Here is a 13,728-nt window from a genome sequence, read left to right as displayed (position 1 = left end):
TGAATACTTTAAACGGTTCGCTTTATGTGCACTTTAAATCCATCACAAATGCCGAGCGAACAAGACTGCTCATATCAGGGCGACGCCCTGAACTCCCCGACTGCTTTTTAACGTCTATGGAGCAGTGTTCATTTTATAGAATTTTTTGAAAAGCATCGAACCACACTCCATATAAAGAACAGTGATCGATTTTGCTTCTAGTACTAAAACTATTATGGCAAATAGCCTGCTTCAACTAATTTGGAACGATTTCTCAGAAGGATTAAACCTCCGCTTACGCGTTAATAGCGCGAATTATATCGCTCGCTGATTGTCCCAAACTAGCCAAAATAACAATACTTAAAACCCCATTACTTTTCGAAAAATGATCAGAGGTGAAGTACCTTTTTGAATTTGAGCTGAAGACAACAATATCTTTTAGATGATATCAAAATGCCGTCAAAAAAGTTTGAAGTCGGAATTTGTCTGGAGAAAGAAATCAGCCCGAGTACAATATTCCGTCACTTTCTTCAAAAGTCAGAATAAACTGCGCTAAAAACATTCAAATTTGAATCTAGATGAAAACATGGATCTATTCAATTCCTATTAGCCTGTGAGTTTTTAAGAGCAACCAGAAGCGTTTTGTTTTGTTTTGGAAAAGTTTCATAACTCAACAACAACCTTAGGTTAAAAAAGCTATAACAAACTAACATGAGAAAACCAAAACTTTTGAATTTTTTAGTTAATCGCTTTTAAAATTTTTTCATCTGTAGTTTTGCATTATATACAAAAAAAATAAAATTTATACTTGTGTAGCTTTCTGAAGATTAATGTTGAGTCAAAAAAATTGGATAGCTAATTTAGGCAAAAATCATTAAGTGAAAAAATAACAGTACTAGGTAGAAACCGGATTCTTTTAATAAAGTCAATACTTGTTCAGAAAAAGTTGTCCTACACCAGAGTTTTAGTTATAAAATCATTGTATTGGAAAAATAATTTGTCTTAAATTTTCATAAGACACTACTTTTACAAATTTCGACAAAAAACTGATTACTTTTCATTGTATATTTTTTTCTGTGAAGCCACAATCCATTTAAGTTCAATTCAGTCGCTAATATTCTATGTGAACTTCAGTATGATTGATTGTAATTGATTATTATCTCCAAATAGTTTCGCAACATTTTTCACTGAACTTACAAAAATTTCAGCCTTAACAACCCCTATTCGAATTCCAAACTTACTCAAACATACATTTTTAGCATAAGCGCTACTGCCATTTCATTCTAATCGATTAACATTGATTGCTTCTGATTTTTACTCGTATAAGAAAAGAAAGGGTATAATCTTTTTTTAATTTTTTATTTTTCACTGGTTTCTGTTTTTTGAGACAAAACAAAGAAAATTGAAAGCTTACATATAAAACAAAAAGCAACGAGAACAAAGAAAACCGAGTGAGCAAGTTTATGTTCCAAAGTTTTTTTTTCCAAAAATTTCGCGTTTTGCTTCTTTAGGAAATCGTTATTTACACTATGATTTTTTGAAATTTTTTTGGCAAGTAACATAAAAGTGAGCACCTTCTCATATGTCTAAACGAGAATAAAAATTTTACAAGAAACAAAATTTAATCTCCAAAAAAACCTGGGTCTCAACAAGAATATAAAAAGTATATATCTCCAAAAAAAGTCACAAGAGATATGCATCTGTAGGATAACAAGTCTCTGGAGATTTAAACTATGTTGAGTTATATAAAAGGCACATATTGACAAGGAGACTCGGCAATTTACCATGTAGTTTGGCATAAATTTCTGTTGGTTAAAATGAACCAAAATGAGCCATTTTAGAGTTCAATTTTGAACCATGTTTTCCCAAACAAATTGCATCATATTATTTCCGGTATAATTCTTGGCAAATTTTGTTCACATTAATTTTTCAACAACTCAGTTTCAAGAAAACAGCGTTTGAATCTTCTTTTTTGAAAAATTCTTGATGATTTAAATCAGCATTGCATTTGAATAGAACATTTCAAGCAAAGCCATGAATCAAATTGATCGCAGCATTGAAAAATAAATTAATGCCCACCTTCAAAACATTCTGGGTTCATCACAGTTATAAGTATTGTACTGCAGGCGACTATAGAAAAAAGTTCAGACAAAAAATGTAAGAATTTTGCAAAACACAAATGGAAACTTAGATTCAAACACTCACTTTTCGAAATATCTTATCACACGCAAAGTCTAACAGAAAATGTAAAAGTAATTTTTTTCTTGTTTCTAAATAGTTAAAAGATTATCTGTAAAAATTTTAACATGAATTTCATCTTCTATTTTGTTTCTAACATCCAAAAAAAGAAAAAACTGTCCTCCATTTTTGATTAAAAGCATACTTTTGAGTAGCATATATATATTTATATATATAACATTGCAAGTGCTTGCAGTGAAAAATTTTGCTCTAATTCGATGGTCATAAAAAGAATTGCAGATTTAAAGAAATACAACTGATATGTTAATTTTAAAAAATGTGCCGTTAAGATTTCCAAAAAAAAAACAACATCTGCTGTTTTTCAATGAACATCTACCTTATTTTCCGCCAAAGAGAAATCAGAATTTTTTAGATTAACATTTGGAGAAAACAGACAAGTGATGGCTCAAATTGACCATTTTTGTTCCAAAGAAAGTAGAAAACTCTTCTCTTCAAGCAATTATTGATAACTTAGCAGAGCTTTTGAGATGTCTTGTTAAAATGTTATCGTAACAGAGAAGCTTACGTGCGATCAGTTTTTTCAAACATAAGGAAAATTTCGAGAGCAATTTGATTTCTGACGGCCAAAAAACCTCAGCGTCAATTGTTTTTCCACTCAACGCTATTTAAGTGAATTAGGGCCTGGTACCGTTCAAACAGGCCATATGTGAAACATCCGAAAATCCAAAAAGGGTCGCAAACTCCATATAAAAGTTAGGGCCGGTTATTATCGCCACGACCTTGTACTGAGACTAGGCTAATTGAAACTTAAATCGTGTTTAAGTTCTAAGGTCGTTGGGGAGTTAGGGTATTTGAAAGGTTCCGTTTTTTCCCAGAATTAAATTTTATATCTGGTTTGCTTTTTTATTCAAACTAATTTCGTCAATTGAAATTTTAGCGTTCATTAACAAACTGGGGTTTGAAAATAGTGAGTGGCCGACTTTTTATGCATCGAACAATTTATTTACAGTAATTATCCTAAAAATTGATTTAAGTCGAGCTATTTGATCATAAAAATTTCCTATTCGAATCGAATCATGTTTCTAACTAATTGATATGGACCGAATTCAAGTTTTCTAGATTATTGAACATTTTTTAATCAAAACTGTTCCATTCAAACGGCAGTCGGAACCAATTTGATCCAAAAAAACTAGAACAATATCTTAGAATAGAAAAACTTAAAGGCCAAAAATCGAGCAAAGTTCGGGCGGAAAAAACTATCTGAGTTGATTTCCAAAATCTGATTTCCAAAATGCAATGACTCTATGATCAAGATTTTCATATTCAAAATCTATGGAAAAAGCTCATCTTATCAAATTACATTATGTCCAAATTGTATGACTAGCATTTTTTCCATAAAAAATATTGCGCAAATAAATCACAAACCATATACACTATGCACACGTAGCCTGCATGATTTCCTAATTAGTAAAACCTTTCGCTATCGTTTCTAGCGCAAAACACAAAATTGTAAATTTAAAGACCTAATTGTTTTCACTTATGAAAAAGGGCTAGTCATAGAATTCTAATGATAAAAAATTGATACGCATGTTATTTTCACAGAAATTTCGGGTCTATGCATTTTTATAAGTTTTTAAGGTTCTAGGGTTGCGTAATAAAAATCTTTTTCATCATCAGAAATTAAACAATAAATTTTTTTTCAGAACATAGAAATATAAGTTGTTTTCTATAAAAAGAAATTGTATGATAATCTTTTTTCCATCAGTGTAAAGTTTCTGATAAACGTTTTTATGAATGAAAAGTACATGATAACTATTTTGGTCAAGTCTGTCACTTCTTGACTTAGAGTATAATACAGTAAAATGTTTTCAGTTTAGGTCCTCATTCATCAAATTATTTTTTATAAATAGTCATCCTGAAAAAACTAATTGTCATTAGATAAATTATTTCTGTTTTCAGAGACGTCATGTCAACATCATTTGATAGTGTTTGAGTCATGGAAAAGCTAGGCTAAATAAATGATGGAAAAATTTGCTTCCTTATAAGGAGGGTGGCGTGTTGCTCTAACAATTGCCAGGAAAGCTATGGTTTTTGAAACCAGGCACGGGTTTTTGTAGTCGAAAGCGACTTATTTCCCTTTAAGATAAAGCAATCAGTTGATGTTTTAGTTTACTCAGAAACTAAATAGATACATTTTCTCTTTCAGAGTGATTAAAGCGTTTTAAAGATCAGGGAAAGGAACTCGACGATCTCTTTCTTCTTAATTTGAGTGTTAGAAAATGAAATGCGTTTTGAAGTGTTCCTTCTCTAAAGATGCTTCACTCAATTAAGTTCTGAGTTAGAGCAACATTCTTTACAACCGATATTAATTTTGTAAAATTAAAGACCCTACTTGAAGCCTTTTTGGTACCCTTTTTGCTGGAATACCCGTAGGATTTGAACCCTGGAGTGAACTTTGCTGACCTTTCGTTTGGATCGCATGTGTCTGTCATCTGCGGCACCAACGCTGTCTCTCATGAGAATGCATGCAGTCCTCGCATAGGCCACACTTATGACCACACAGGGAACTATGAACACAAGAGCCAAGTAGGCAGCCAACGATCTAAACACACCATATAAACATTATTATAATCAAAGAAGAGAATGGGCCATGAATCAATTATGGCTACACTTATGACCACACACAGCACTATGGTACAATGAACCCAGAGGCCAAATAGCCAGCCAACCAAATTAACACGCCATAAAATTACTTCATGATTTTTAGCAATGGCGAGTTTTGAATTTCGAATTTTGAAGAAACCAAAATGTTTAAGCTTGGAGTGGTTTTTTTATTCAGTCAGTTTTTGGCGATCGAAATACCGTGCTGATTTAAATTATCCGGACAAAACGAACAAAACTTGAATTTTCAAACAGGCTTTTCTCAATTTGGGTTAAGATTAGACAAAAAGTGAAGAGAACAAAAGTTGCTTAGATATTCACCAGAGTTAATGAAATTCCGAAATTTCTAAAATTCTCAACCTGAATTTTACCCCAAAAATGGATCATTTTGTTTTTTTTTCTAATTAATCAAGCATTACGCTGAAATTACCTTGTTAATTAGATAAGAAATTTATATCACAAGAAGCCTCCTACACATCCCAACAATGTCCTAGAAGGATTGAATCTCCAAAAACTTGCGCAAAATTTTTTAAGCAAAAATTTTCGGTTTTATGTAAAAATCACATTTCTTGACTATCAAGCAAACATATTTTCTCTTCTACAGGTTTTTGGAAATTTAATCCTTCAAGAACTTTGTTGGGATGTGTAAGAGGTTTCTTGCAATATAACTTTCTCATCTATTAATAATATATTTTCAGTCTAATTCTTAATTAATTAAAAAAGCCAAAATGATCCAATAATTTTGGGGTAAAATTTAGGTTGAGAATTTTGAAAAAAAAAAATACCCCATATCAATTCTGGTGAAATTCTAAGCAGCTTTTGTTCTCTTCATTTTTGCCTAATTTTAACCCAGCTTGAGAAAAACGCGTTTGAAATTTCAAAATTTGTTTGTTTTGTCCAGTTAATTTAAATCAGCACTGTAAAAATTTTTAACAAAAATTTCATGCTTCATTAAAGATATTTACTCACTGAAATCAAAATAAAAAATATATATTTTACCTCCGATATTTTTGCAAAACTTTAGGAGTTAAGCTTTTGTAAATAAGTTCAGAGCCAGGGGGCCATGCTCAGGACTAATTTATGCGAACTGTGAAGATTTTTTCAGAATCCTGAAAGCGTATAGCGAATTGTTTAGGCGTGGTGAATTGTCTCGCACAAAAAAAAACGTTCCAAAACTTATCATTTTCAATATTTTATTTTCCCAAATCTATTCGAAATAGATTAAGGGGCAATGAGAACATTCAGGGCTTTGCTAGTCTTGTTGGTCATTTAGTTAAGGTCTCCTTCTACTTTTACTGGGCGTCGGAGCAACAATTTTTTAAACAATTTTTTGGCAGGCATTTAAAATAAAGCAATACAAAAAATATAAATTATTCTGATCTAAGTGAACCTATTAGTATGAAATTTGATCAATTTCAGAACACCTGAAAACGGAAAAGGTTTTTTTTCTCAATTGTATCAGTTTTCCCACCTCAATTAGATAATATTTCATCAAGACAACCATACCATGTCTCGAATTTAAAGTAGAAAAATAAGTTGGACGCAAACAAGGGTATCCTGTTGCTCTGCATGATTAGCCCCGAACGCTCCGCCCACCTAATTTTTGTTCCGACTTTAAATAATCGGTTCAGTTTTCATATATGCTAATCCATATTAGAAAACGTTTTATGATATTGGATACTTGTTACTTGATGTCAAGAAATGAAATTGTGAACGACAAAAAAACAAGATATTAAACGGTTGAAGGATGTCCGCAAATAAATTCAAGAGCAAAACAAATCCTTGGAAATTTTCGGAACAAAAAATCCATCCCGAGCACAAATTTTCCGTCATTTATTCGAAAATGGTGGGAACAATAACGGAAGCATGTTGAACTAATTTGCTCTCAGTCTTTTTTCAGATACATTTCATTTTGGACTAAAACGAAATATAACTGGAAAAAAATTAAGTGCCTCCTTTGTACTATTTTGAGATATCCATTTCTGGCTGACTAACTCTAAAGGTGCCTTCGGCTCCAAAATATACTAATTTTGAGATGGAGGCGAGCGCTGAAAAAACGCGATCTTTTGTTTAAATTTTTTCAAAAATTGTCTATAAACGCCTTTTTTGGCCTGTTTTTTTTCAAAATTTTGCCTACGGCACAGAAAATTTGGCCAAAACAAGGTCTTTTTAGTGATGTGGGGCTATCAGAAAAACAATTTGGTCGACCTAAAAAAACGTTCGACAAAATTCTTGAACATATTTAGTTTTAAACTTGAAAAAGGAAATTTATCCGAACTTAGAGCGGAACAAACCAGCTTAAGTTTAATCACTTTCAAAAAGTGGAAAATTAAGACATTTTAAATTTGTAGAAAATTAAATTTGATTTTAGCAACCAATAAACTGGTTCATCAAGCTCTTGAATTAATTTTGGTCGAGGGGGCGCGAGTGGTGAAGATAACCAGCCGAAAGAACTCATAGGATAGAACTCAGAGACGAAGGTTATAAAATTCTGTCAACAGTTGCCTAAAATCAGTAAATATATTTGAAGAGCTTGGTTGATTCATTACAGTGGTTAAGAGTTTTTAAGCCGAAACTCCTTGTAAACCTTCAAAAAAAGTGTTGAGAAAAGCATTAAAAAACAGACATAAAAAGAAAGATTCAAGTTTTGCTGAAACTAAGAAACATAATTTTTTGTCAAATAGAAATATAAAAAACGAACCATGTGTTATAACCAAAATATGGTCCCAAATTCATGGTGCAGAGCAAGTTTTGAGTAGTAGTACAGTATTAGTATTAAAACAGTATTTAGTATAGGCGATTTAAAATCAATCAGACACATTGCTAATTTGATTTTAATCTTACATTCATCATTCATTATTACTGATTTTTTTGTTCCGACTTTCGAAGAAAAGGGCGATACACTTGTCCTCAGGTGTTTTTTTCTCCAGACAAAATTCGACTTTTTAAGATGCCATTTTTGACGGATTTTTTATATCATCTGAAAAGTATTGTTGTCTTGATGTCGAATTTTAAAAAGCTCGAATATTTCATCTGTGATGTCTTTCGTGCTATTTAAAAGGTAACCGGAGTTTTAATCCGTATTAGAAATCATTCCAAATTGGATTGAGGCATGCTTTTTTTCCTATTTAATACTTTGCTATATGCAAAAAAAGATCACTTCGTACTTTAAATAGCGTGTGGGGGGCTGATTTAAGGGAAAAAAACATTTGAAAAATGATTTTTTTTTCTCTTTTTTTGAAAATGTCATCAATTATTTCATTTTAATTTCTTCCAGAGTAATTATATCGCATCGAAATTTTCAGGGCGTTGCCTTGATATGAGCAGTCTTATTAAGTTAATAGATTCAAAATTCACATATGATAAGAAATCACAATTTTAGATTGTCTGATTGAGAACTAAGACGTTAACTTTTTTATATTAGGCTTTTTTCATGTTTTAATTGATGAAACTCATAATGCGCCGAGAAAAATTCTTTTAATAATTGTAGCTTTTTATACAGCTCGGTTTTTCCACTAGGTCTTGGGTTTTATTGATACAAAAATATATTCAGATACACAAATATCTGAGATATTTTATTGATACACAAATATCTCAGGAAAAAACACAAATATCTCAGAAAAAACTTGCTTGATAAAAACTTGAAATCAAAAGAGAATAAGTTTTCTAAAAAGATTGAAAAAAGACTGCTCGTGTCAATGCAATGTCTCGAACATTCCGGCTGCTCTTCAGCGTTGATGAAAAACTTAAGCTTAAAACAATTGATGAAACAACCGAGAAAAAAGTTGGTTTTTCTTCGTTAAATCCCTTTGTTGTTATCTTAAGTACAAAAATTTAGTTTTTGCGTAAGGTAAGTTATGATTAATTATACAAATTGTTTGATTGAAAATTGTTTTGAGTGATTTCATTACCGCATAGATTTTATAAGACAAAAATGTCGTAAGTTGATTTTCCTAATCAGTCAAATTGACAGTTTTCAAACCCCGGAACTTAACAAAATGATTATTAAGTCGGAAGTTGTCTAAGTAAAAACCACACCGAGCACAAACTCCAAAGTTAAAAAATTTGCTGCTTGGTGTTTAAATTAACAGACAGAAATAATGTTGCAGATCCAATCAGCAGATATGAATCAGACTGTAGCATAGATTAAGTTCAATTGATATAGATCAAGGGTGTGTATGGATTCAAATAAAATCAAAAAGTAGCAGAATTAAGTAATCTAGTTGAATAGATCAAATTAAATTGAAAAATTTAACATTAACTTTGAAAAAATGCGTTTGATTTGAAAAAAAACCTTGTTATATGATCTGATAGCCATGACACTGCAATTTGAGATAGATTGTGGTCCTAAAATTGGCGGTGTATTGACTAGCATAAAACTCGACTACAATAAAAATTTTAAAATTGGAAAATGTATGAACTAGCAAAAAATTTTTGACTAACCATTATACGCAAAATATGGATCAGCCCCCTAGTGACGGACCGTAGAATATCCCCCTTAACTAAGTTGTAATTTGTAATTTTGAAAAAATTTTCTCTATAAAATATGCATTTCGAACGAACTCTCTAATTAAGTTTGACCAAGTTAACATCCTCCCAAAGACGTTTAGGGGGCAGGATGTTAACTTTGCCTTGAGTTTAAGTTTTCGGCCAATCAGAATAGAGCATTTTACATGCAGCGCAAATTTACATGAATAGAGCAAATTTACATTGATAGCTGGGGGTGGAGGATCTTAATGGTCTTTTTGGGGAGGGGATTTTTTTGGGCAGAGGGGGGCGGAGAATGTTGATTTGATTGATCAGTATGATTGTCAAGTTGATCGAATTAAGTTGATTGCTTAATTGCTAGTTAATTGCTTAATTTCTCATTTGCTTAATTTTCTTTTTCTCAGAAATGCAAATTTGGTTCAATTTGAACAGATTGTGATTGTTGTTTTGTATTTCTGAGAAATAAAGCTATCAATTTTATGCTAGTCGATACATTTTCATGTTATCCAACTTTTATGCTAGTCGACCTTTCTGCTAGTCCAGCGATCGCCCTAAAACCCAGCAATTCAGAAGTAAAAAAAATGGAGAGCCACAAGTTATGCGTATATTTTTTGGTAAAATCTTTTGGCATGTTTTAGATGCTACTTTTATGTCTTACTTTGCGTTGATTTCATGCCTGACCTAGTGAATCATTGTGTTGTTACAATCATAAATGCAACTGCACTGATGTTGACAGAAACAAATAGAGCAAAATATGGAAAATGTATGAACTGATGAATTGAAAACTGCACTGTATTTCTGTACAGCGCAATATTTTTCGTGATATTAAAGCGTGAGTGCCAATTAAATTTGTCTCATAAATCATCCAGACTGATTTCAGGTTAGTTATTTGTAATACTAAAACGACTATACATGCTAAATTCATCATTTTATACTTACCTTAGCGTGTGGAAAAATATTTTATCAATTTTCTATATAAAGTTTGTTTCAGATATTAAAATGCTGTCGGCACATTCAGAACTTCGCCGCAATACGAGCAGTTGTATGTAATCTGTATAAATTACCCGGGTTGACCTCCACAAACCGAAAACGCTTATCATAGAATTCCATACATGAAATGTATGGAAAAATGCTCGTCATACAGTTTTCATATATGGAAAAACGCTTATCATAACATACAATGTTATACAATTTTCTGTACGTATGGAATTGTATGGAACTGTATGGCAAGAAGTTTTTCATATATGAAAATCATTACGAGGCCAAACTGTGTGTTTTGTGAATTGTAAGCGGATTCCGCAACAAGGACACTCTTTTTCGTTCTTCTTTTGTTCTTTTGTTCTCTTTGATCGTTCCGACAAAATTTTAACATGCTTAAAGACTTGTCTCTGAAGTCCAGAAACATAGAGACACAAAACTGTGCTCCTATTCAGTGCACAGTTTGGCCTCGTAATGATTGTATGATAAGAGGTTTTGGTCAACCCTGGTATCCAAGTGCCATTTTTTTAAACTAATTTTGACTCTTCTTCATATCGATAGATCATCTGCGAATCGCAGAAACAACAGTTTTATGATAATATTCATGTACCAACCACTTTTCTGGTAAAAGCAAAAAAAAATTGTCTCTCTTAAGATAAATAGTCAGAAGGAAATTGTAGAAAAAATTATAAGCACAAAATGTTTCGTTGCATCAAATTGCATTACTTCTATTCGTATTTCAAAATTTTGACGCAATAGTTTTTTGAAAACTTTTCTTGATATCAGAAGATGATTGAAGATACCTGAAACTGTTACTAGCTTTCAGTACAAAAAAATTCTCTCTGCCTATAGCCTTTCACTAATTAAAATGAGTTACGAAAGTAAAATGTGTTAACACGATCTCTAAATTTTATTTTTTATTTCCCAATTGGGAGCTAAATATTTAAAAGAAGCAAAGATAAAAATAGTTTTTGTTAACCGGAATAGCGTTCCGTATATAAAAATAAAAATTAGTGCAACTATCAAAAACCCCTAAAAACAAAAATTTGAACTAAATAAAATAAGTATCCGATGTACAATATACTGTTTCTGCAATTGACTGATTAAGTTAAAATCTTGCAAAGCGCCTAAAATGAGCGAGAGAGAAGCAGTTTCAGACAAATTGACAATGTCTCATCAAAAGAGTAAATGAAAACTGCAGACTAAGATCCGCTCAAATGACGAGCAATCAAAGAATTTATTTTTGATAAGGAAGATTTTTAATAGATTTCAATAAACTTCATTAAAAAATGAAAACGAGTTTGAATTTTTTTTGATAAATTTCATAATTTAGGTTAGACCCTTTAATCAGATAAAGTCGTTAGTCGTTATTTGACGTTTTGAATGCTTATGATATAAAATTATCATTCATGCGATTTTTTTGTAGCGAACTCTTTAGGAAACATTTCAGGTCGGGTCAGTCAAAATCGAACGATTAAATAATTTCTTTCGATCTTTTGGAACTTTTTATAATGAAAAAATTTGATTCCTGAGAAGAAAGAGTGCCCTCTGCATCAGCTGCGCTGAATACCAAACTTGGTAAAAATGTCTGGCGCTCACCACTTTTATATAAAACTTAACTTATTCGAAGATTATCGTCTGAAGCTTTGATTCAAAACCTAATATTTCATGCGCCCCGCAGTTTCAAATTGTTTTCTTCTTTTGCCCTCATTTTTGCCCAGATTGAATCGAAATCTTAGAACATTTCTCTAAATTGTTTTGAAAACAACACAAAATGGACACGAAAAATAGAACGCTAGTCTGCTGTGTTCTCAAAGACATAAGGCCGATACTTTAGAAATACGGGAAAGATTTGAAATATTTTAAGTAATCAGCAACAGTATTCTTGAAACTACGCCATATTTTGAGAAGACGCCCTGCAGAGTAAAGAGGAAACAAGACTAGGTCGGCTTACAGAATTTACAAAACGGGTAGAGTAGTTAAACTGAGCAGAGGTGTGACCGAGCTCTTATCCCCGCCTTTCAGTTTTCTGGACAGCGGCTTCTTCAAAGAATTTTTCTTCGGTAGATTCTTAGATAATTTTTAACTGTTGGCAAAACTTTTTTCGGTCAACGAATTTGACGGAAGTTCGATAACTCGTAACTGCTGTTTAGAATCAATTTTTGAATCAAACTTGTGGAAATTTGAACAAGTCAGTAGGGTGTATAATAATCTTTTTATCATTTGAGCACTGGGTAGTTTTAATTAAACGGCCCGGATTTCTTTAACTATCGCACTTTAGTACCTACTAACGAATTGCCATTTCTGATAGAGAACTAATTCAACGATTCAGCATCTGTGAATATTGAACCTGGTAACGAATCTCCCCCCATTTTTGCAAAGAGGGATAGTTAAAGAGATCCAATGACCCACAATATTGTAAGCCTTCACGCAACTATAAAAAAAAAGAATTTAAAATTTCTTTGGCACTAGTTCTATTTCTATCTTGAATTAGAAATGTTTCGATTAATTAAAAATTGGGCCACTTAAGAAAAAAAAAACAGCACCCTTTCTGACACATTATTCAAAAAAGTCATTATTGTGGACACAAAAATTTAAAATATTAACTATAATAAAATTTTTGGTTAACAAATGCTTAAGTTTTCCGTACCCACAGAAGAAAAAAAAACAAAAAAATGGTTTCTCACAAGCGCCCACTCATAAGCACTCTATAAAGCGCTCCCAGCACACTTTATAGAGTCTATTTTAACAAAACTTTTAAAAATGCCAATTTTGAGCTTTTTAAAAAATAATTTGACAAAAAAGATTTTTGACCAAAAATTGCTGTTTTTGAGGAATTTTTGAAAGTTTTTGACCCAAGAATTGCTCTTTATTTTCCCTGCTCTCCCCTCCAAAATAAGTATATATTGGCGCTAAAAACGCCTTCAGAAAAATTTTAGGGTTTGGGGGGAGGTTGTTTGTCCCTCCTTCCCTCTTAATTTGCCCTGACTGAGTGGTACGGGTTGTGCCGTACCTCAAGGTGGGAGTGCGATCTGCAACTAGAAAACCGCGTGTTCATACTCGTCAGTAAGTAGGCAATTAGAATTTTAACCAATCTGAATCAATAAAACAATGCATACGTTCAAAATAATCAATTACTGATTATTTAATTCGTAGGTTTGTTTTTCAAATCTTGATTCTAATTAGTTAATATAGTGTTTGTCTACTTATTCACGAATGTAATTACCTGATTGTCTCTTATTTTTACGTAACCCTTAAGGGTGCGAAGGGTGCGTACCCACAGAGCCGCATTCCCGGATAACCAAAAAACTACAAAATTCTTATTAAGGTAATAAGCAACAAAACAAAATATGACTAAACAGGCAAATTCATCACAAAATTTGAACTAAACTTTATCAAACGATTAAACTATCTTTTTCGGAG

General features: G+C 32.0%; 1 protein-coding gene across 1 annotated transcript in view; it reads right to left on the bottom strand.

Annotated features, from left to right (window-relative positions):
• The window catches only part of LOC134847955 (tachykinin-like peptides receptor 86C), a 46,709-nt gene that overhangs the window by 19,859 nt on the left and 13,122 nt on the right, over positions 1–13,728 (bottom strand). The window contains exon 2 of the mRNA XM_063865256.1: positions 4,642–4,780. Coding sequence (XP_063721326.1) covers positions 4,642–4,780 — 139 coding nt within the window. The remainder of the gene's footprint in view (positions 1–4,641; positions 4,781–13,728) is intronic.

Source organism: Symsagittifera roscoffensis, chromosome 6, assembly GCF_963678635.1.
Source record: "Symsagittifera roscoffensis chromosome 6, txSymRosc1.1, whole genome shotgun sequence".
Taxonomy (NCBI): Eukaryota; Metazoa; Xenacoelomorpha; order Acoela; family Convolutidae; genus Symsagittifera; species Symsagittifera roscoffensis.
This window is presented reverse-complemented; position numbering and strand designations above follow the sequence as displayed.